At 36.0% G+C, this 23,664-nt stretch overlaps 2 protein-coding genes across 4 annotated transcripts; one reads left to right on the forward strand and one right to left on the reverse strand.

The window, feature by feature from the left end:
• Positions 1-1,710: 1,710 nt before the first annotated feature.
• On the forward strand, positions 1,711-13,638 carry LOC113493387 (carbonic anhydrase 1-like). Of its 3 annotated transcripts, XR_003400557.1 has the most exons (10): positions 1,711-2,078; positions 2,819-2,881; positions 5,537-5,713; positions 6,278-6,404; positions 6,881-6,983; positions 8,517-8,626; positions 9,630-9,753; positions 10,159-10,331; positions 11,603-11,689; positions 13,067-13,638. XR_003400557.1 is itself a non-coding variant. In XM_026871346.1 (9 exons), exons 1-9 carry the CDS (start codon positions 2,033-2,035, stop codon positions 13,095-13,097), a joined length of 954 nt encoding a protein of 317 aa, XP_026727147.1. In that variant the 5' UTR covers positions 1,711-2,032; the 3' UTR covers positions 13,098-13,638. The 3 variants fall into 3 exon arrangements, 2 of the variants coding, with proteins under 2 accessions (XP_026727147.1, XP_026727148.1); XM_026871346.1 differs by lacking the exon at positions 11,603-11,689; XM_026871347.1 differs by lacking the exon at positions 13,067-13,638 and having other exon boundaries at positions 11,603-12,000.
• A 340-nt stretch (positions 13,639-13,978) lies between these two features.
• LOC113493386 (FAST kinase domain-containing protein 4) lies at positions 13,979-23,282 on the reverse strand. Its single transcript, XM_026871345.1, has 11 exons — positions 23,160-23,282; positions 22,780-22,948; positions 22,351-22,541; positions 21,013-21,240; positions 20,326-20,498; positions 19,656-19,887; positions 18,919-19,069; positions 18,125-18,352; positions 17,587-17,653; positions 17,064-17,169; positions 13,979-16,579 (listed from the first exon to the last, which is right to left on the reverse strand). The coding sequence occupies exons 2-11, from the start codon at positions 22,946-22,948 to the stop codon at positions 16,463-16,465; spliced, it is 1,662 nt and encodes a 553-aa protein (XP_026727146.1). The 5' UTR covers positions 23,160-23,282; the 3' UTR covers positions 13,979-16,462.
• Positions 23,283-23,664: the final 382 nt, after the last annotated feature.

Below are 23,664 nucleotides of genomic sequence, written 5' to 3' on the forward strand. Positions count from 1 at the left end.
GCCTTCCTCGATTAATGGTATATTCAACACAAAAATAATTTTTCAATTTGGACCAGTAGTTCCTGAGATTAGCGCGTTCAAACAAACAAACAAACAAACTCTCCAGCTTTATATATTAAAAAGTATAGAGTATAGATTAGTATAGATAATTATCTGACAAATTACCGTCGTGAAATGCAGATGCTTAAAGAAAATGCATGTAGAATTGCAATCATTAACCTAAATTGTCATAGTATAACAATTTTTATGTAACAATTAGCACGATTATCGTGAGTAAAATGCAGTTACATAGGTAATAATAAATATTACGAATGTGCAATTTTAAACAATTCTTCGATAACATGTAAACACGCTATTAAAAATGTAGGGCAATATTGTAAATATCACTGTAGTCTTTAATTTTGCAAATATTTTGTAGGTAAAATACTGACGCATATTTTGAAAAGGCAATACGAATGAAATGGAGGACCATATTCTTTAAGAGAAAACGTATTTAATGGAAAATTAAGTTTCTCGAAAATGCCAGTGCATGTTTAAATTTAATGTTCATTTAAAACTGCACAGATAGCCGAGCACGACGACGGGGTCGCGGGTTCGATCCCCGCGTGCGTTTTTTGTCCAACATATTATTTGTGTGATACGCGAACGCTCGTAGGAGTCGACTAATGTTTGTACTATTCCCGCAAAAAAATATTAAAGTCATTGTGTCGATTGTGGGAAATCAAACGTCTGGATAGTGTTTTTGATTTTTTTATTTCTGTAAATAAATACATTCCTATTGAAAATAACATTTTAAAATTAAAATAAACTAATATTTACATTTTTAAAACTATATCAATATAAAAAGAAAAATATACATTATTTACAAAGCGTCAAAAAAGACATCCTCATCCTTGCCAAAGTCGGGAAACGTGCCCAGAAGGCTGGCTGCATTGCCACGTTGTATGGCAACGCTAAATCTGTAAATTAATTATAAAACAGTTTCTTTAATCATTCATGCGTCTTCTTTCTTTTAATATTGTAGAGTATTTTATTTAAAAAATGCACAGCAAATTCACTCATACCATATTCCTTAATCCCATCTGTTTTTATTTTGAGCTCACACGTACTATACGTCCGACTGCAATCTTATCAACCTGACACCTACGCAAGTGCATGTAACGACCGTATCCGCAGCTTCCGCCAATCATCTCGGATTCCGGAGCGAGTGCAGATTTCCTAGCCTAGATCTCAGCTAATAGAGGGGGACGATGTTATCTATTTGTCTAGATCTAGATATGGCACGGAATTGGGTTTGATTTATTGAATAGATTGTGAACGATTCGGTTTTGAGATGGCTTGAGTGTTTCTAATGCATAATGCCAGCTGTCGCTCAAGACTTCCTTTTGTGCTTGTTCTGAGTAGGTTATCTTCTTTAACTTTCCGTAGACTTGTGGTAGACTGACAATCTGGTGTCAGAATTTGAAAAGTTCGTACTCCTCAGAGGCACATATGAAAAAAAAAATTCATAGATGATCTGGGTTCAGCACCATGCCCACCGCGCCATTTTCTAAAATTCGTTATTTTTGAAAAAACGACTCCCGCTCTTAGAAATTTAATCATTGTTTAAACCAATTCAAGTCACGTGCACAGAGACAACCAGACTCAGAACAAGCATTACTGGATCACACAAACGCTGGTCCAACTCGAAGATACTGCGTGGTAACCACAACCACTCTGCTATCCATGCAGTCAGCAACCCGCATGAATTCGAAAAGACATTAGTGCTTACCAAGATTCGAACATACGACCCTCGGATTCGTAGTCCAACATTCACACCACGGTACTAGGATGGCTTCTGATCAAAGACTTTAGTCCGAGAGTTGTTAAAATAAAACAAACTAAAAACTCATTCATGGATGTTCCGGAAACTCTATTATTATGAATGTAATAACAGTTTTGGTTCTCATACATTTATTTTATAAACATTTGTTTTTCACACGATAATGAGATTGATCTCGTTCATAATTGTCTGGAAGGGTGAGCCAGTAACATGTGTGCCGTGATCTTTCGTATAGCTGCCTTCATCTATATGTTTGGTATGTAGAAACTTTACTTGTGTATTATTTAGCTAATGTAGTATTATTTAGCCAGAGGAGCTCGTGACTAAGCTAAGCTATGCTTGAAGCGGTTGGTCCGTAGATGGGTGACCATCTTTGTCATAACGAGTTCCTCCGTGTTTCGGAAGGCACGTTAAATTGTAGGTCCCGACTGTTATTCCTACATCTTCGACAATCGTTACAGGTAGTCAGAAGCTTGAAAAGTCTGACAGCCAGTCTAACCAAGGGGTATCGTGTTACCCAGGTAACTGGGTTGAGGAGGTCAGATAGGCAGTCGCTCCTTGTAAAACACTGGTACTTAGCTGAAACTGGTTAAACTGGTAGCCGACCCCAACATAGTTGGGAAAAGGCTAGGCCAATGATGAAATTATGTAGTTCAATAATAATAGGGTATGTGATAAAATAAATCTGTTAAGTCTGTGAGACACATCGAGAGGTAGAATGAAATCGACCTTTTTCTTTAATTCCTAGTTCCTATCCCTTGTGGGACTAACGAGGCTCTTGTAGTCGATAATAAGCGGCATGTTACTTCAACAAATGAAACTTTTTCCTCAATGGCCAAACAATCTCTCATATAAAAGCAGTATGCATAACTATTCATAATTACAACATTAAAAACTGCAATTAATAATTGTTGTTTTCATTTGTTAATTAGATACATTCAACATGTACCAATCAATAACATAATTAATTAGCTGTTTAATATCTTTGTTTTACAGACGTGGCATCAGCGCAAGAGCCGGGCTCTACAATAGACTACCAACCCGTTTGGAGTTATGATGGTAAGATTGTGCGTACTTGTGTATTAATTAAAGATACTCATCAGTTCATAAATAATAGAAAATATTGGATATCTAGAGTTGCATGTATCGTATTTGCGTGCAGTTAATAATCTATAGGTACCTGTATTAATATAATAACGTTGGTTTGTTTAAACGCGCTTATCTCAAAAGCTAAGGGACCGATTTGAAAAAAATACTTTTTGTGTTAGATTAATTTATTGAAGAAGACTATAGGATAATTCCTATGAATAAAAAGAGCACTATTATAATAAATTATGGAACAAAACCATGGGAAGAAGAAGCTTGCACTCTTGAACTGCACTTTAAAAACGTTCCTCACGATAGCTAAGGATGACAGTTTGCTGTGCATCGTTCTTCGATACAGCGGCAACAGACTTTGAATTTCGATTGCTCGGGTAGCCGAGTGGTTGAGGTCACCGCGCAAAATCAAAGTAAGCGATGTGTCTCAGGCTCGATCCCCGCGAAGGAACAAGCTATTCCTGAGTCTGGGTATCTTTATATTTATGACTAAAATATTTCTGTATCTCAGAGGCAAACAATAGTAACTCCATTTTTTATAAAATGTTTTTTTTTTCAAATTACACTCGCAAGAACCAGTTCTATAAACTGGTATACGACATTAAGTCCCATGACATCTAGAAAATGAAATATTCAGTTGTATACGACATTAAATCCAAACACTTGTAACGGGTATAGGATCTCAAATGATGATACGATTGTTTACCTTTAATGTCACATAATGTTGTATGCCTCTGAGGTACAGATTAGGTAAACCCCGCGATATGCAAGGATAACATTACTTAGTTCGGGAGTCGTTAAAAAAGACAAATGTCTGAAATGCAATGTAATCGTCACACTTTATTGTCTGTGTTCTTACTCCTAATAACTTATTTAAGTGTTCGGTAGTAAAAATACATATAAATCTAAATATTCGCGATACTAAAACTTTATGTTTACTCCATGCCGCGTCCTACGAACTATGTGTCTTTATACTGGTTTTATACTTTTCATATATTTATGCAAACTTCTTCTTTTTTATGGTCAATGTAAATGTAGTGTGATTTTCCAAACCACCCCACAGGCCTCTGACGCCGATCAAAACACCCTCCATTTAAGATTTCCAATTAAGAGTGCTGCTTTCTTCACTTGTTTTCCATCAGCATTTTCAGCAAGTATTACTTTGCAATATTACACGCCTTTGAAAACACATCAATGCGTGCCGGCTTTTCAATCTACGACCTTTGACTTGCCAGTCCAACGGTCACACCACTAGCACACACTAACTGTTGACATAATTCAAGCTTTAAATTCGAAATTATGATTGCCCAGTGTGATAACTAATACAACTACATACAATTACATTATACGTACTTAAATTAGGCTATGTTTATAAGTTCTTGATTACGACATAAAAAATCAATCACAGTTATCTTATGATTATGTTGAACTAATACAACTACCTAACTATATGTATTTTCGGACTTTGAAACGAAAAAAAACAGCTACAAAAAAAAAACGATTTACAGTCTACGCCTTTTTGTAAACTTTAGTTAAAACTTATGTTATTTTTTATATTAACTAGATAAGCGCCCCACACACCAAGAGATCAAAATCTCTCTTGTGATTATCAGTTTACATCACAGATTTTGATCGCAGATCGTGATCAAGATTCAGCGTGTTCGGGGCGCCATAGAATTAATATACTAGCTACGACCCGCGGTTTTATCTGCTTTAATGAATAAAAAGTAACTAAGTATATAATTAAATAATCGGATCGCGAGTCGAACTGGCGTGACTAAACCGTTGCATCCTTTAATAATTGTAAGTGATTTAGCTACAGTTTTTAATTGTATGTTAATTAACTATCTTACCAAATTTTGTCGAGTAGGTAAATCTTTTTGACGTTTGATAGAGTAACCAACATAAATAAAGCCTAGCCCGCGACTTCGTCCACGTGGTAAGTAAGAGGGGAGGCTATTAATTGCCATTATAAATATGATGTAGGGTATCCTATCTTTCAAATTTTATTAAAATCGGTAAAGAAGTTTAGGACTTCATCGCGGACAAACAACGTGACACGTAATTTAATACATATCAAGATATTCAGGCCTACAATCTTGCAAATTGTTATCAGACAAGAATCTTGCCGCATTACGGGAAAATGACGTCGTCTTTATATTTTCAATATTTGAAAGGGAAAAGCAAAAAAATACCCTGACGGAATTTTCAGGCAAGTGTTAGCAATTTATGGGGATTATACTATACCTGATACCTGATGAAGAGAAGTTGTCTTTACGTGACACTAAATAAGTAAACAGATAGCTGTCCCTATTGTTTGAAGAATGCACAAGAATAACATTGTTTGACCGCTTTCCAGCAAATGCTGATTCCCGGTGATCGTAAAAACAAATTACTTCTCCATTGAACACTTAATCAAATCACCTATACCATAGGTACTGAGTAACTGTGTAGTTACTCAGTACCTGTTATTGAATGTGTATTAACACAAGCGAAGACAAAGTGGGCTTAAAGTCGCTCCTTGAGGTATACAGCAGTTAAAAATGGACTAAGATTTATATTCTTTGATTGTTTTTGTAGTTAGTTTTAGTCTCAAATAAAACCTCTTTTCCGCAGACGAAGCAAACTGGCCAGGTCGCCACTGCAGGGAAGGCGGTCGGAGACAGTCCCCTATCGACATTAAGACCAGTGACGTGGTCCATGACTTCACGAAGCAGTTCATCAAGTACGGCCCTCTTCAGTTCACTGGCTACCACAAGGTCCTCGTCTCCGGCATCAATAATGGGCATACAAGTAAGTTATTATTATAGGTAAGGTATTTTTATTCACTCTCGGAGAAGAGCAGAGCTTGGGGATCTTGCAGGATCACTGGACACGGATGGGATTTTGCGAAATGGTTACTGCAGCCGTGGTACACGAAGGGCAAAGGAAAGAGCATGGGTGGGTTTTTTGATTTCCCATCCGGAAAAAAGGATGACTGAAGCAGGAAAGAACTAGATGAAGGGGTCCTCAGTCTGTCCAAATAAAGCACTATATTTATATCTTATCAAATCTTATAAAGTCTTATACAAATCTTTTTCTTCCTTTAATGTGACCAGAGTTAGTGCAAATTACACATATTTATTATTATTCGTCAAGTTAAACTTATTTCACAGAAACGTAAATTCAGTGATACATAATTTGATACAACAATTTATGTACCTCATAAATATTATCAACATCGAATTGGAATAGATGTGAAAATACTCAGAGATTTTTTCTCGCTATAATTTTGAAAACCAAAACATTAGGTTATATGACGTTTGACATAGGACGCACTAGATACCTACATACCTATACAATCTATACATGTTCCAGTACAATTCAGCTCGGAGGGCGAGGAGGCCATCCACCCCGTGCTGACGGGAGGCCCCCTCAAGTACCTCTACCGACTGGAGCAGCTGCACTTCCACTGGCTGTCCGAACACTCCATTAATGGTGTCAAGTAAGTGGTGCTTCATTGTGCTAGAGAGATTGAACAGATTGTAAGAAATGGTCTAGATTCTGAACTTTATTTTCTCTTTTTGCGTAAAATACTGATTTGATAATCGAATAAAATTTTTCGTCATTATTTTCCGTTCGTCTTTATTATCCTTCATAATTGTTGATTGCACGCAGTTGGTTTCGCTGTCATTACTGCACAAATGCATTAAAATCATTTTTGTCTATAATACTGATCAGTCTTGCGAGTGTTGTAATACATGTGTGTTGTAGTAGTAAATCATAGTCATGACTACTTTAATAACCATAACAATATACTAAACTTCGTAAAATCGTAGTGTGTACTATCATTCAACCTTCTTTCATGCGACTATGTTTTTGGTCAGTACGATGTTCGACTTTTATACATAACTCTATTATACTATATTATAGCTATTCGTTTATTTATATTTATGTTTGATTAAAGCTGTTGTTTCACAGATACCCCATGGAACTCCACTTCGTGCACGTCCGAGCCGACCTCACAGTTTACGAGGCGCTCGGCAAGAGAGACGGACTGGCCATCGTCTCCGTATTCGGCAACGTGAGTAGCTAGAAGTACAGTCAGCAATAACAGTTCCAAGTCAAGTCATGTTCAAATGCCTGCTCTTGTATGTGAGCGGCAGAACAGGGGAGTTGGACAAAAGAAGGAAGAAATCTTTTTTTCTTCCATCTTTTATATCGTGCGCGTTTAGTCAAAATTGCCTCCACCGCCAAACCGCTCACACACCTACCCCTGGAAGTGACCAGCTCGCGCGAGCACCCTACAAAATAAACAGATTTACAATAAATCTAATCTATTATTAGGCTTTTACAAATATCGTAACAACCATTGTTATAAAGCTCTATTATAGGTATGTATTCATTCTAATAACACGATATATTCCTATTGTAATTTCTCATGAACTTTTAATGCTGACTCTACCTTACATTTGCACGCAGTTAACAATGTTCAGGCTTTCTTGAAAACAAATTTGCATCAAAATCTCCCGAGAGAAAGTTTAGCCTGTCATATATATAGAGTTAGGCTTTCTCCGCAAATTCCAAGCGACATGAAAGCTCACCTACTCAGCTATGAATAAGAATAGCTTGTAGAATATTTTAGGTATCCTGTTACAGTTGTGGGAGCGAATAGAAGAATCTCTCTTTCACAACAACAGCAGAAGCACTTTCAGTCGTAATAGGAGAGCCTTGATCAGAAAAAAAACATAATGTTAAATGCAATTGTTGAAGATGCTCCCGTTAAACTGTCTTTATTTTGTTCTAATGGAGAAAAGCAAGAAATTCCAAATATTATCTATAATTAAACCTAAAACTGAACCGACAATAAATAAATAATTGGTTAATGCAACAAAAGGAATGAAACAGGAACAAATAAAAAGATCCTTAACAAATCAAAATGATATTTTATGAATATAACAACAAACTTATCTGTATCTGATGCAAGAACATGCAGAATGTTTTGCATTATTTATTAATGAATGCATTTCGTTTATCATTCCTTAATACAATGATAAGTTAGCAGAAATATGCAAAATGACAAACAACAGCGAAACCGATTGATGTTTTATCGAAATATTTCTTGAAGGCGTTACTAACATATTAATGTAATTATGATTGCATAATTATAGCCTTGACACGTACCTACATATCTTTTTGTTGGGTAATAACATAATTTCTTTAGTGTCTTTGACTTGTTGAAGTCCGCGGTTTTATTCGTTGTCTTGGTAACCTAATTCCCAAAATAGTTACTTAAACGCCACTTAATAAAGACTTATTAAAATTATTTAAAAATAAATTCGTCAGTTATACTTAAAATTAGATACATTTCATTATTTGATCACTAGGGTTGTAAATTGATGCTTAATTGATCAAGAATTACATTGAGTATAAAATGACATCTTTAAACATCATGCTGTTTTTGTAATTACCCATAAAGACCAATAGACCAATTTAGGAACGAGGTACCGTACTTAATAACGACCTATGGAAAAATGTTCCTTACCGTTGGGCTAACACTAAACAGTACCTCGCATCCAATGGGTCAATGGGTCATCATTTTAATGCCTTTCTGCAGGTACAAGCAGAACTGGACGACTATCAGCAAGAAGCGTCAGAGTTGATGCAGCACATCCCGAAGCTGTTGAAAACTGGGGACAGGATCAGTGGAGTACTCCTCGATATGAAGTAATTCTTTATGTTTTTTTTACTACTCACTCTCTAAGAAATTGAATGTTTTTATCGCGGGAGGACACGGGAATAGAACCCGTGATACGTCGTGGGTTTGGCGTGGTATACCTATACACGTGGTATACGTATACCTATACCTATACTACTCGAATATCCGTGCAGTTGAGCAGACAACAGATATTAAGCCATATAAGTTCTGCTAATAATTTTCGATACTTATTACAATTTGTATAAAAATGCATCTACAATAACAACTATGACACACCACAGGGTATACGGGCAGCTGTGATTCATCACTCGTAATGCGCTGATAAACTAATCCTTACCAGAAATGACTGCAGTTAAGCTGACTGATCCCATGATGAACTGATTCGGTAAAACCGATTTGGGATTAAAGAATAATTTAGGTAATTGATCCAAATTAGGATGGAGTTAAGAATAATTTTGACCTTTTAAGCAATAACCGTCTTTCCTCATTGTTCATTGACTAAGAATGTAGAGTTGTCAAATTATAGACGATTAAATCATAAAGTCCACGGAAGGCGGGAATCTTAAGTGGTGGCGTAACATGCCCAGCGGTGGACGAGTGAAGACTGACGGCCGTTTGAATCTTCTGGAGACAAAGTATGACATGTTTTGTGTAGGGATTCTTTTCAGATTCTATTTATATCTGGTAGCGAACTCTATCGATAAATATAATATTTAAACGGCCGAAAGATACTAAGTATAGATCCAAGAGACGAAAGCTAGCAAAAAAGATTTGTATGCGTTATGACGCGTCCATGTTGTTTTGATAGCTTTCAGATAGGAAACACGTGTTCCCAAAAATTAGGCGTGGTTAAAAATCTTTTCATAATTGACACTCAGTCAAGATATATTTTTCCTTGATTACTCCAAGATAATCCGATAAAATCAATTAAGATAATCTAAAACACTTTTCTGAAAACAGCCCCGGCCTATCTTGCACATAATTTACCTCTTAATCACTTACGTTTTTTAGGAAACTGCTGAGTCCGAACAGAGAGTCGTACTATACTTACTCCGGTTCCCTGACGTCACCAGAATGCAATGAAGCTGTCATCTGGATCATATTCGATTCTCCAATCTTCCTGACGGACGCACAGGTAGACATGGTTATATTGTAGATTCAGTTTATTTGTAACAAGAGGGACAGCGTTGGGAACGAATAAAATATTACAAACTGCAAACTAAACGAAATATCTCAAAGATCTTGCTATTGTTAACTGATAAAATACCTGCTTGCGGTAAAACATCTTGCACATGGGCATTTTGGAAAAGACCTTAATCGACCACCTCCTCACAAATTCAAAGAAATGATGCTTTACTTATAAGTACAATAAATAATTGAATTGAAAGATAAATAACATAAAACTTTCTGAGATATCCTCCTTCCATTTGATAACGTACAGTTTTAAACATACATCTCAATTCAATCAATGTAAACAGGGTTTTACACTTGTAATAGCGGGCTGGTGGTAATATTTTTCAACTTTTATTCGTAATTCCAGTACCGTTTATTCGGTAAAGTCGGCGTGGGGCGCCACAACTTCAGGTCGCTTCAGAAGCTGAAGCACCACGTGGTGTTCGCGCCGGCGGAGACCAAGCTGCACATGCCACAGATCGTCCTATTCTTCGAGGACGTTATAAGAGTCATCTCGGACTTCTTTACGAATGTCGGCACGTAAGTTCGTAGTTATTGGGAGAAGGTAGAGCTATGTACTTGTAGATATTTATTTGTTACATTTTTTTGTACTTAAAAAGCTGTAGAATGTAGCCCTTTTATAAAAATGTGTTTGTAAATTATAAATTATGTGCAAGATAGGCCGGGGCTGTTTTTAGAAATGTGTTTTTGATTATCTTAATTGATTTTATCGGATTATCTGGGAGTAATCAAGGAAAAATATATCTTGACTGAGTAGTATATGAGGAGTTATTAGATGATAATTATGTAGATCTTAGTGTTAGATGCAGCTTTGTATCTTGGAGATATTCTACGTATGTAAGTAGAAATATTTTCTTAGCTATCTGTACACGTACTTATACACAAAACTCAAATACTGTATTGCTTTCTTGTGGAAAGCAATACAGTATTTGAGTTGAGGTGGTAAAAAATCTGTTAAATCCGTCAGACATTGAACAAAAAAATGTTTTTTCTTTTATCACGTAAATAAAATATGTGGGCGATACTGTGAAATAAAATCTCTTCGTTTCATAATGAATCATTCTCACGATAGTTACTATCAAAATAAAATCTCGTGTGACGTCACTTACTAGTACGCTTTTTACTATTTTTTAATCGCTCTAACTTTTTATTGACGAGATAAAATAAAATATACATATTTAATGTTTTTGGGAAATCTGTCTGATGGAATAGTTAGTTTATTTAAGCAAATATCCTATAATGGACCTTGTCGGGCACGATTTAAGTAGGCACTGTCAATCTACACCTAGATAAGCTATTTGTATCGTAGTGACAACTCCAACTGTAAAGAGCCATATTTAATTATTGTGTTTCTCATCGTCAAGGGAAAAGTAATTCCAATTTAATTCTTATACCCCGGGATATTCACAAACATTCAAACACTCAGTCTCACGACAAGCATACGTGCATCACACAAAACGCTTGCCCTACGCGGGGATCGAGCCCGCGACATGCGACATGGCGCACTCTATGGGTTTTGCGTGGTGACCTTAACCACTCACTATCCGTGTAAGCTCTATCGTTATACTTCTAGTTAATATTGACACCGTATTACATTTTTGTATTTACTGAATTCGTAAAATACGGCCCAAGGTAGTTACAAAACTATTGTTACTTGGAGATATAACAAATTGCGGCTATTGGTATGTATAATTATTATTAATTATGTTAAATGAAAACGTTTTCTGCACAAATTTTGGAATAATATGGCATCATCCTTTCAACACATCGAAATTAAATTAAATTGGCAGGTGGTGACTCGCCGGCTCATACATGGGCCCCCATTACACCGCCATAAGAGGCGGCAGGGGGCAACACCAGTGAGAGATTATTATGACGTATGTTTTTGTATTTAACTTTATATGGGATCCTAAAGATGCAATTAGATTTAGACTTAGCCGTTAAAATGAATTTATTTTTGTAGTTTCTTAAATTAGGATTAGTATTTGTTATATTAAAGTTATGTAGACTATATGCTTGTAGTTTCTTTTGAACTAATCGTGGTTTTGGTAATAATGCGTTCCGGAAAGGATCAAATATGTTTGTCTCAGACTAAATTGAAGTTGTTTGAAGATCCCTCACAAGAAACTGCGCAAACCAGTGAAAAATTAGTCATACAACCAACGTTCTATAAAAATTACAATTAAATTTATCAATTTATAACCTGGAAGCATAAAAATGTTATACGAAAATTTGATTATTTGAATGTTCAATCAAACATGTTTGATCCTTTCGAGGGTCCTCAACAGTATACTATCACTACCTACCCTTTCATTTATTATATTGCAGCACAGTGAAATTTTATCGCAAGTAGTTTTTCAAATAAATCATTATATTCCTACCACCATAATTGAGTATTTGACTAAATAAATAAATTAAACCGTCAGATGGATTTCCAAAATAATTTTCTTTTTTTTTTCTTTTCGAGTAAACAGAAAATCAAGTTGACATTAACAGTTGACCTCTAGTATGACGTCACTTACCTAGCTTTATACACCGTGATTATTTAGTCGTCTTACAAAAGCAGCCCAGTTCATGTATCCAATGACTAGAACACGTACATGATACAAAAAATAGGTATTTATGAGATTTGAATAAATTTAAATGGCAATTTTTATTCAATATTATCATGCAATTCGTAGTTTTAGAAACACAGCTCTGTTGCGAGCGCGGTCCGAGCCTTGTAACAATGGTGAGGGGCGCGGGCGGCGGCGTTTGTATCATTTTTAACAGGATGTTTCAGATTTCTCATGTTCCATTTTTCTTCGTACCTATTATCTTAGTTGATGATAAAAAAATAATAATCGCGCCTAGGGGTATTTTATGTCGGATACATGAACTGGGCTATTTTTGTAAGACGAATAAAAAATCACCGTGTATTTACTGGCAAGTGACGTCATCAAATTTCAATACGTTACACCATCTTTGACGCTTTTTTACTTAATCACGGACTATTAAGATTGTTTCTATCAAATACTCTGTTTTGTGTACCAATTCTTCAAGAGTCGGTAAGTTAATAAATCTTTTTGTTTTACAAATAGTTTTTTTCGACATATCCACTTTTCGTACAACATTGTTTCATTAAAGTTCAGCCGCCGACTGAAATACTTTTCAACTCCCCATCATATCAGTACGGCTGAATTATCAAAATCTTTTTTGATTTAATATTATTTAATGCAATAATGAAATTAATTACAATAATATTATTGTTACAGATTCATGTCAAATGGAATACAGACGGAATAAATTAGCGATGTTAATTTAATTATAATTTGATGTATGGACAGGATAAATCGATTTGGTAGTTATTGAATGGTGTGACGATATTCAGTTATGTCAATGTTAAATAATATTTAATTCAAGGTTGTAACTAGGTTTATAAAATAATATTTTTAAGATACTTGATTTTCGTATAGGTAGGTCCAAATAACTAGATTTTTATCAGGACTTTGTTCTTGGTTCGTTATCTGCAACTAACAAAATTAAATGATGATGTGAGGAATCTAATTAATATCTTGTTACTTAGTTTTTGAAACCTCAGTGATTACTTTATGCTAAGTTTGCTTTCAGCAGCGGAACAAAATTATACTATATTAATATTCCGCTTAAAGTTATATTACCGTAAGAAAATGTAAGTAGTTAAAAAAAATTAGCCATTTTACACATGCTACCCTACATAGCGACGGACGCTTTTCACTGCCTCAGAAGGTGCGTGTAGCTAGCTGGTACTTCAGTTGTAAACAGTACTCCCATTTTGTTGATTTTAATAAATAGTTGTTTTGTTTCACTGTTTTTTATCATTTATTTCGATTCACACACTATACAAAGACGTCTTTACCCAGACGACGAAAAGGCCCGGGGAAATATAGGACCCACTAAATATCACGCAGTTTCCACTGATATATGTAGTTCTACAGTTCTGCTTTTAGAAAAGGTAGCGTAGTAGAGCCTTTATAGGTTGCATTGCCACGCGCTGAGTTAAGAGCGGAAACGTTGCAGGTCTAGTCAGTCTGACACTACTTTCTGTCCCGAGGAGGTGGGTGTCCATGTGGATTCCTCGGTCTCATTAAGTTAATTTTTTAGCGATGCTTCATCAAATGATTATGAGGAACAATGAAAGCCATTCATATTGTTAATCTGTTTTATTTAAATAATATTAACAACCGTATCTACACATTCTCACACATCATACATTTGTCATTCAATGATGTTTGTATCTAAATATCCTTCTAGCGTTCGTTAGTTTAGTTCGTTGGCGAATTCATTAAAAAACATCGAATTTAAGAGGATAAATATATACAAAATCTTTCTATTTTGTGATAAATACTTGACTGGCCTGCAGAAAATTATCTGAATAAGATTTATTTGGAAATAAGTTATATATCTCTGAATGTTATTTATATGTCAATTGAAAACGCCCTCCATTGCTATGCTGTTACCATATTGCACTGAATACAGTATTAAACTTCGAACGCATTTTTAAGTTGATTATTTTTATGTTATAGACACCTATTTTAAATCAATGAAGGAAAGTTTTGACCTTTTACTAAACATAAAATTTTAGTATTTTAAATTTTTTTAGAGTTTCAGACCCTAAGGATTTTGCAAATCAGTTTCTCTTTAGCCTTTTTATATAAAACCGTCAGATTCGCGAGTCCGGCACGCACCTAGCAGGTTCAAGTTAAGTTTACACCACACTTAGCAATCAATTCTTCAAATACTTCCACAGACCAGGCAACATATTCCACAGATTTCTATTGTTTCATACCCAGTCAACAATTAACTAATAAATAATACGGTTCTAAATCGAATGGTAAGTATTACATACTAACTTGACATAAACCGAATCTAACAACATCAAACGATTAACAAGCGAGACTGCTCTGAAAGAATATTGTAACAATTAATGTCCGCTCCATTCCTTTATTACTGATACAATTATTAAATCAGAACAAAGGCTGTACGGTCGTTATCGTACGGTCAGCAAGAGAAGTCGTAAAACACAATTAAATATTCGTCACTGTTGATATATATAGGTACATATATATGTAGTATATGTCCATACATAATAACAGCCTATAGATGTCCTATAGCCTGTCGCACCTGGCTGCGACCTAACCATCACGCTAGGTTTGCGGGTTGGCGATTGCAGATTCCAAAGAGAACTGAAAGAATCCAGGTTTCCGTTTCATTCAGTCACTGTTTATCAGAACTGTCTTAGAATAACTAAATATTGGTACTTGACTAATTGCTTGCCTTGGGATCGAACCTGCAACTCATGCATTACATATAACCGCAAAGCCACTACTATTGGCATATATTAGGTTTCAAAATAGGCAGGAAAATTAATATAATCAAAACCTCATAAAATCTGATTCCTTCATGTCACAATAAATATTGCTCTTTTGGACATCATATTGTGGTATCCGACTTATGTTGCTAACAGAACGACGTATATCTAACATTTTTACAAATACCAAACATTAATATTCAAATTATGTCGCTTCAATACGAATATTTTTCTACAGCATTCGTGCTAAGACCTTTAATCGATAGAATGTTATCATCAGATGCGAGTGCTTTTAAGCTTATTTTAAGTCAAGTATGATTCATCGTAAGTCAGAGGTAACATGAATAAACGAAAATCAACCTTACTGCGTTAGAATAAAGACGTCTAAGGAGTTTCGAAATCGCATTCGCGTCGCGCAGAATTTTGTTAAGAATGCAAACATTTTTCATCTTTATCTCGTAGTAGTAAGGTTCATTTTCGTTCGTATCATTCACACACCTGACGTTCGGCACGTATTAAATACCTACAGCGGGGTTTATTAAGACGTGATAAAATCATTGTTCTGTATCAACAGAGCTGTCTTTATAGATTTATTTTTATATATAAAGTATGCAAGTCTATATAAATTTATTTCTATGTATACTCATAGCTTATCGCATCTTTAAACTACCATAATGATACGTTCAGATTATAACCCACCATCTTTACGTAACAGTTTTACCAACGCGATGGTGTGAATGATGTGACATAAATATGAAAATATAGGTCAGAAAAGACGCCACGTAAAGCTTTTGACTTTATTAAGCTGCTGCTAGCATTCTCTTTTTATAACAAAAAACTTGTGCTAGTCTCTTAAGCAAAATACATCAATGTAGAAACATTCGTTAGTAAACAATGTTTTAGGTCTCGTGGATATACTATAAACACTTCTCCTTTTGTAAGTCCAAAGAAATACATTGCATTTATACACACTTGCATTTAAAATGTTTGAACTTTAAAGGAGATTGCGGCCGCTGAGTTTGTTTCAACAGGCTAGTCAGATTCAAAATATCGATTAATGTTCTCAAAAAAAAAAACGGACACGAAAAATTTATGATATATCCTACAAACAAAATAAATGATTACATTACATTTAAACCAGAACTCTTTCTGTTGTGGGCGCGAGATGGCGCTCAACGCTGTATACTGCTATCCCTCTTCACAACAGCACTTTATCATAATGACAGCTCTATAAAACAGAACAATGTTACTTCAAAACGTCTGACCTCGCCTTTGTATCCACCCACATACATACAAACAATATACATTATGTACATTAGAACTACGCCTGATTACTGCTCACTAATTCTTTTAATCTCTTCTCGATGTATTGCACTCTGGTCAACAGTTTGTCTTTGGGATTGAACTCTGTGTATGGAATTTGAAGTACTTTGAAGCCCTGGAAAGATATTTTCAAATTAGAAAAGCAGTTTGTATTGGAGTATCGAGTACAGAACTCTTTAATAATTGGAACGATGAGCTCTTTTTCTCTTCATATGGTTGATGTATTGATTGGAGGTTAAAGCCTCCTTTGTGTAGGTATTTGACGTGGCCTAACATGCTCTTTTATAATCAGGTGTAATAATATCCTCACATTGGTATGTACCGACACCAAAACACAGATGCCATGACATGGCGGATGAGGTTTGGATGCGGGTGTCGATAACAATTATTAGTCTGCCATACCAAAAAAAATAAACCTAGTCGGAACAAATAAAATTTCTATATCTTTTTTAACAACAAAAGCGAGGCGATTCCTTTATTATTGATTGCAAGTGGTATCCTTTCCTTAAGTTTTGTTTAAAAATTACTAAATAATGGTCGTGCAAAAAAAATCGTGATGCATGAAAAATCAAGCTTTACAAAAAACATAGTTAGATTACCTTAAGTTCGAGTAGCCGTTTATGAAGTTGGATGACGCCGAGCGGGACGGGAGTCTTGCGCGTCATGTCGTGGTAGTCTAGTCCTAGCACGGCTATCCGGAATACGCTGGAACAAAACAGATCGGTTGTGATGAAACTTACTTCGAATAACCTATTTCACTGTAAGTCCAAAATTATCCAATGTTTATTAGTTGTAATTTTAGAAATAAACAATCGAAAATTTTAATTTTAAATCTCATTTTAAGGATATCACTTTTTAGCCTGTGCTAAAACTCTACGTAACAGCAGCCGCCATTATATGACGTAATTATGGTATTTACTACCATAACTACGTCATTTAATGGCGTTTGAAAACCAAGTAAGTTACAGTGTTGTGTAAACAACGAGATATTATAAACTTAAGAAATAGTACTGTACTTCTCGAGACGTTTTTTTAAATTTGTGCAGTGATACATAAATATTTGGTTGTTTAAAGGATAAATAATCAAATTATACTCATCAATATTTTCAATGTTATAGTCACCTTTTGTTATTAACAGCTTTCTCTAAAGGTATGGGGTGGCATTTGGCGTCTACTGCAAATTCAGCATCTGGAAGTAAAATTGATTTCATTAGGAATTCATTCGTCAATTCAGATCTAAGGACAAGCAAATATAACACTGAACTATTCATATTCCAACACAATTTACCTTTAACTGATAAATATCTAGGAGACACTTAAGGGCCTACAGCTATATTTTTACGTTATATTATTGTAGTTTTACAAGAGAGACACTGCTACGCCGTTTTATGCAGTTTCACGCAACTACTCCTTTTTTCTCCACGTTTTTATAAACTTACTTTCTTGTTTGTTTGTTTGTCGTTCCGGTTGGATATTTTCAACTCAATTTTGAGGCACTTCCCGATGAGCTAGCAGATTGAAATTTCCAGTTTAGCTTCAAATCCGATGACAATGCAATTTACAACTATAAAAACTCTAAATTTGTCACTTAAAACCGTGGGTATTTAGATTTTTCAAATCTATTAATTTTAAGTAACTAAATAATTTTATATACACATACCATACAAGAATCCCATGCCGGAATTACACTCTCTCTTCAGAAAAGCATCAGCCGAGACCAAGCTCTTGAAGGTGTCCATGATGCTCTGCACGAAGAGCGTCTTGTCCTTGGTGTAGAGGACGGGCACTCCCCCGGACACGTGGTCGGGCAGGCGCGGGCCGCCCGGCGCCCGCAGCTGCACGTACGCGTCGATCATCATCAGCTTGCGCCGGCTCGGGATCGGGATCTCTGGGAAAGGGGAATTGGTGAAAAAGAAGCTTGAGGGAGTCGATTTAAAAAATAATATATAAAGGATGAGTAGAATAGCTAGTTTTAAGTGTTGTGCTTTGTTTGTCACTCTGAGGAGCTCGTGGGTAAACAACTGCACAAGTTGATGGATCAAAATTTAGACTTCTCTTGATTCGGTCGGTCCGTGGGTGGGTGGCTCCCGCACTAAGGAATTTAATCTGGAAGTTTGCTGGAAGTTAACTGTCGAAAAGACTGGACAAGCACCCATGGATAACATAAACGCTCGTCCCAAGTGGGCATGACGTGGTGACCCCTTGTGCAATCCAATGATTTCTTCAAAAAGAAAACGACAGATGAAGTTAAATGAACTTTATCCAACATTGAAACAATCACTTTTGGAATTATTCATTATTTTATAATGATAGATTCTTGAGAGAAATTATAATCATCATCAACCCATATTCGTGAACATAGGACATAGGCCTACCGAATTGCATGCCATCGACATTTGTCACATGTAAATATTCTTCATCAGTAAGAAACCGACAGCAAATTCTTCAACTCACCGCCTGTAGACAGTAGCTTGTCAATGAACTCGGGCTGTAGCGTGGATTCCAGATGATGTCTCTCCGCCTTGCCGAGGGTCAGCAGCGCGAACACCATGTCCAGCCACGAAGAGGACTTGGCCATCTCCTCCTCTTTTAGGGATAGGGCTGACTGTAAAACAGACAAGTTGGTTATAAAGTAGTATTCAAGTTAGGTAATAAATACGCACTTGGAAATTTGAACAGACTAGAGACTGTTTCATAACCAGCTTTATTTGGTTGAAGCTATGATCGTTAACTTTTAAAGCGTACCCGGTCACTCACAATTTCCAAGATTTATCAGATACAATATTAACTGCACGGATAGCCGAGTGGTGTATTATAGGCCATTACGCCAAACGCACTTTGCGCGGTGTTTCGATTGTTCGATCCCTCATTGCCCACAGGGTGGGTGTCTTTGTGCACAAGATTTTAATATTTTTGAAACCCTCGCGAGTTGTAATAAAAATATTAAAATCGTTAGTGCAGGAATCGCCAAAAAAGTCTTGCTCACCGACTGAAACACTTCAATGGGTTTTTTATCAATCTGGGATATACGCTGTTTTTATAGAAAAAAAAATTGAAATTTGTCTCGCTGTTAGCGAATCGCGCGTGAATACTGTCAATTTTTTATTTCTTGGTTTGGTTACTTAATTTAGTGTACTTGGCTCTTACTTACGTATATGTATTATGAATCCTCTATGATAACTAAGACTTACCTTCAGCAAGGCCACAGCAGCCTTATCGGGCGGCATGTAGTCGACAGTGGCGAGCGTGACGATGGCGGAGGCGAGGTCGCTGGCCCGGCACATGCGCAGATGCCGCTGCAGCCAGCCCGCCAGCGCGCACAGCGCCGCCTCGTGGCGCCAGCGCAGCAGCCCCAGCGACACCGTGATGGAGTTCACTACGGCCGGCTTGTCCTCGTTGGAGGGGAGGCTCTCTATTATGTCACTGGAGTTGGAAGATGTTGGTGTAATTCTTTTGTTTTGATTATTATATTGTATGGTTAAAGTGTATAATATATTTGCTTCGCGGCTTGAACCCTTAGGACTCCAGCACACGGGCCACCAGCCACAACCACAAAACGCCGCTACATATTACACTTCACAGTACGGCAAGGCATACAGTTGAAACCGGTGGCCCCGAAATAAAAAGGCATCGCTGCTTGCAGCCTTAAATTTTTAAATTTAGAGTTAAGGAAACTAGAATATAATGCAAAATATTGTACTAAATTTTACAAAACTGAATGAATTACATACCTAATGAGATTCAAAACAATTTAAGGGAAGAACAAAACAGAAACCTTCAACACTGGTAACACAGCCAACAAACTGATATGAACCAATTTTCAGCTTCAAATACAACCAATGACAACCTAACCAAACTTACTTGCATATCCTATCAAGCAGTACTGGGTCCGGGAAGTTCAGAGAAGCCATAGCGTAGAGGAGATCAGCTGACTTCTTGAGGTCAATCACCTCCGCCTGGTTGGTGATGTTGTGTGAGAGAGCGCGCAGCAGCGGCGTGCTGCGCCGGCCTTTGTGCTGGAGGGCTTTCATTACCTGGGGTAGTAGTTAAGTGTTAAATACTCATAGATAGAAAGTATGGCTGAGAAATATAGGTCACCACACCAAACCTACTGCAAACGACGTGTCGCGGTTTTAATTCCCGAGTAGGACAATCATTTGTGTAATCCACTAATACTTGTGTGCGTCTAAGCGTCTTTGTGCACTTGACTCAAATGTCTGTGAAAACCCATACGACACAAGGTTTAAATAAGAATTTCCTAAATTAATTAATCTCCTTCTCTAATCCTAACTTATTAATCTCTCGAGAACTGAGCTGACCCCTCAGCCACACATTAAGAATATCTACCGTTTTTTTCACTTTGAACGCAAACAGAGAGAACAGCAATACAGGATAAAAGCACTCCAGTTATCTTTGATAAATACAACCGCGATGTACTATGCTGTAACATGTATAGCTTACTTTCCTTGATCCATCTACATATAAAAACTAATTTTCATAATTGATCGATTTAACCTATCAAAGTTTTCGTCGGCAAAACATTCTCACCTTAATCATCTGCCCCAGAGTCAGATTGGTGATCAGTCTGGCTGCCTCATCATCCCCCGTGATACCGAGAACTGTGCTGAGATCCTCAGCCATGGACAGTGAGTTCATAGCATGGGCAGTAGTGGAACGGGCCAGTATACGGCACAGTTTGAGGAAGCGAGGGTCCTTTTCGAACTCCGGTAGGTTCACCTTGTTGTTACTTGACCATTCCGATAGGATGGAGACTATCTGAAAATTTATTATTTTTATGTTAGAGAGTTAACTTTTACATGATAATATGTTAATACTGCATTTCTTTCTGCACTTCTGAAAGGAAGTTGCCACAATGAAGCTTAAAGACAGAAAAGGGATCTCACCAACAAACAAGTATGAAATATTTTGGACTTATTCATTTAGTCAACATTTGGTTTATTGGAAGTTTTGGCACAGCAATATAATATAAGAGATCATAATTAAAAATCCCTATGACGATAAACTATAAAACAGATCAAATTTAGCTAACACATCCCATGTAGTTATTATTACAATATATTATAACGTAATTGTACACTATCCACTCAAGATTTGCTTTAATGAGCACTCACCATCTTTTTCTTCCTCCTTAAAATTATATACACCTCCATATTTACTTTACTAACATTATTCAAACTAAACTGATTTAGCTTATCTTGTACTTAAATAAGATATCAATATTAAGTAGGCCATCAATGATATCTAATATACATAAATAATACCATTAATATACACCATATACACAGACGAAAATGCCTATATAGGACTTACAAATATATACTGTAGAGTGTAGACTGTCCATAAGACTAAAAGAACTAAGACAAGAATAGTGACTCATCTATACTCTATACTTTTATTATATAAAGCTGAAGAGTTTGTTTGTTTGTTTGAACGCGCTAATCTCAGGAAATACTGGTCCAAATTGAATTTTTTTTTTTGTGTTGAATAAACCATTCATCGAGGAAGACTTTAGGCTATAAACCATCACACTGCGACTAATAGTAGCGAAGATATAATGGAAAATGTGGAAAAAAACAGGGCGGGTATAAATCATAACTTATATCTTCTATTCAGGGGGACGAAGTCGCGGGCAATAGCTAGTTAACAATATGAATAGTTCATAAAACCAAAAAGGTTAACTTTTAAATAAAATATATTTTATGAAATTAAGTCTTTTATACACAAACTGTAATGTATTAACTGTGAGAATAGTATTGACTAATTTAGTACATTAAAAACAAAGCTGGGATCCTACCTTACACGGAAATTTGCCTTTCTCACAAGTGGGAAAATAACTTATTGGTACTATAATATATTGTGGCTGACCTTAAGAGCATGCCTTCTGGACACCACAGGATTCTCGGCGACCAGCAACAAGCTGTTCAGGTCCGTCGCCTTCGTTATCTGCATGTCTATCTGAGCCGAGCGACTATGCTTTACTGATTTTGGACTTGGTTTCTTTGTTTCATCAACAACATCTATGTTTTGAAGGGAAGCGAATGCTGCTGCTACAAGACCTGTAATTGTAGAAAGGTATTCAATTATTAATCTGCCTTATAGTTGGAGTATAAAGTTAAATTATTATAACATTCAATGTTTTGACTGAGTAGCTTGTAGCTTGAATTTAAGCATATATGTTTTAAAGATGAATCCTGTTTTCTTATCAATATGCAGTAAAACCATGAAGTTGGCTGAAATTTCAGCATGATGGGATTCAGAAATGTTCAAAGTAATAATAAAAAAAATATGTTGTACCTGCATTTTCTTTATCGTCAGCTGTTGCAGGGTGTGCGCCCTTATCAGCTAAGTTAGTAGCCACATCTAGTTTCTCAGTTTTGAATACTGTCGCGCTAGGATTTGAGTATTTCCTTACTGCTGCCCTTGAACCTAACCTCCAAATCACTAGGCCGCTTAATTTCAACATCTATGACCAAAAGAATATTATTTTCTTACATATTCTGATAACCACACTTCAATTTAAATTATACAATAACTCTCAACAAAAATATATGAGAAAACCATGGTGAAAATACGGAAAATACAACTTCTTACATCACGACTTTATTTTATTGTGAATTATTATTGAAATAAGTTATTGGATATGAAGCATAGAACAATATAAGTCCTTAATGTACCTTTAATTACTAAGAAACAGCCTGAAAAGGATTAATTTTAGATTTTAAAGCATTTACAGAGAAATTATTCTATTTATCTTTTTGACAATACAGAATGAGTGTTGCTGTGAAGAAATACTTAACGTTGCTGAAATCGTGACCAACTGATTAACTAAACGTAAAAAGGGCAAAACATGTTTTGTCAAGTGCGGGCAATGCGACTAGCAATAACAAAACGTGAGATTGAATGTCTGTCGTTTTTCTTTTTTAGTCCTTAGTGTTGCGCATTACCTTGTAAATGCCTTGTAATGAATGAAAAATTACACCGCTCTACTAACATGTAGAAGAATTATAAAAAAGTACACGAATCTTAGATGGGTAATTACTTTATATTTAATCAGTTTTCTCTGATAATCTTGCAGTGCCCGACAATTTCTGACATCTGATGATTGTTACATGATTACTTTTTTGAGAAACTTTAAAGCGCAAACAAAGGATCGCGGATACAAAGAAAATCATTAGTTCT

This window comes from Trichoplusia ni, chromosome 4, assembly GCF_003590095.1.
Source record: "Trichoplusia ni isolate ovarian cell line Hi5 chromosome 4, tn1, whole genome shotgun sequence".
Classification (NCBI taxonomy): domain Eukaryota; kingdom Metazoa; phylum Arthropoda; class Insecta; order Lepidoptera; family Noctuidae; genus Trichoplusia; species Trichoplusia ni.

Bases quoted from the DNA above. Each gene is read 5' to 3' on its own strand.
- LOC113493387 (XM_026871346.1), top strand. From the start codon at position 2,033: ATGTGTGCCGTGATCTTTCGTATAGCTGCCTTCATCTATATGTTTG. The intron at 5,714-6,277 runs GTAAGTTATTAT...TACATGTTCCAG, and splicing joins CATCAATAATGGGCATACAA to TACAATTCAGCTCGGAGGGC. The intron at 8,627-9,629 runs GTAATTCTTTAT...TACGTTTTTTAG, and splicing joins GGAGTACTCCTCGATATGAA to GAAACTGCTGAGTCCGAACA.
- LOC113493386 (XM_026871345.1), bottom strand. From the start codon at position 22,948: ATGTTGAAATTAAGCGGCCTAGTGATTTGGAGGTTAGGTTCAAGGGCA. The intron at 22,542-22,779 runs GTACAACATATT...CTACAATTACAG, and splicing joins TGACGATAAAGAAAATGCAG to GTCTTGTAGCAGCAGCATTC. The intron at 17,654-18,124 runs GTATGTGTATAT...TTTTACTTCCAG, and splicing joins CGGCATGGGATTCTTGTATG to ATGCTGAATTTGCAGTAGAC.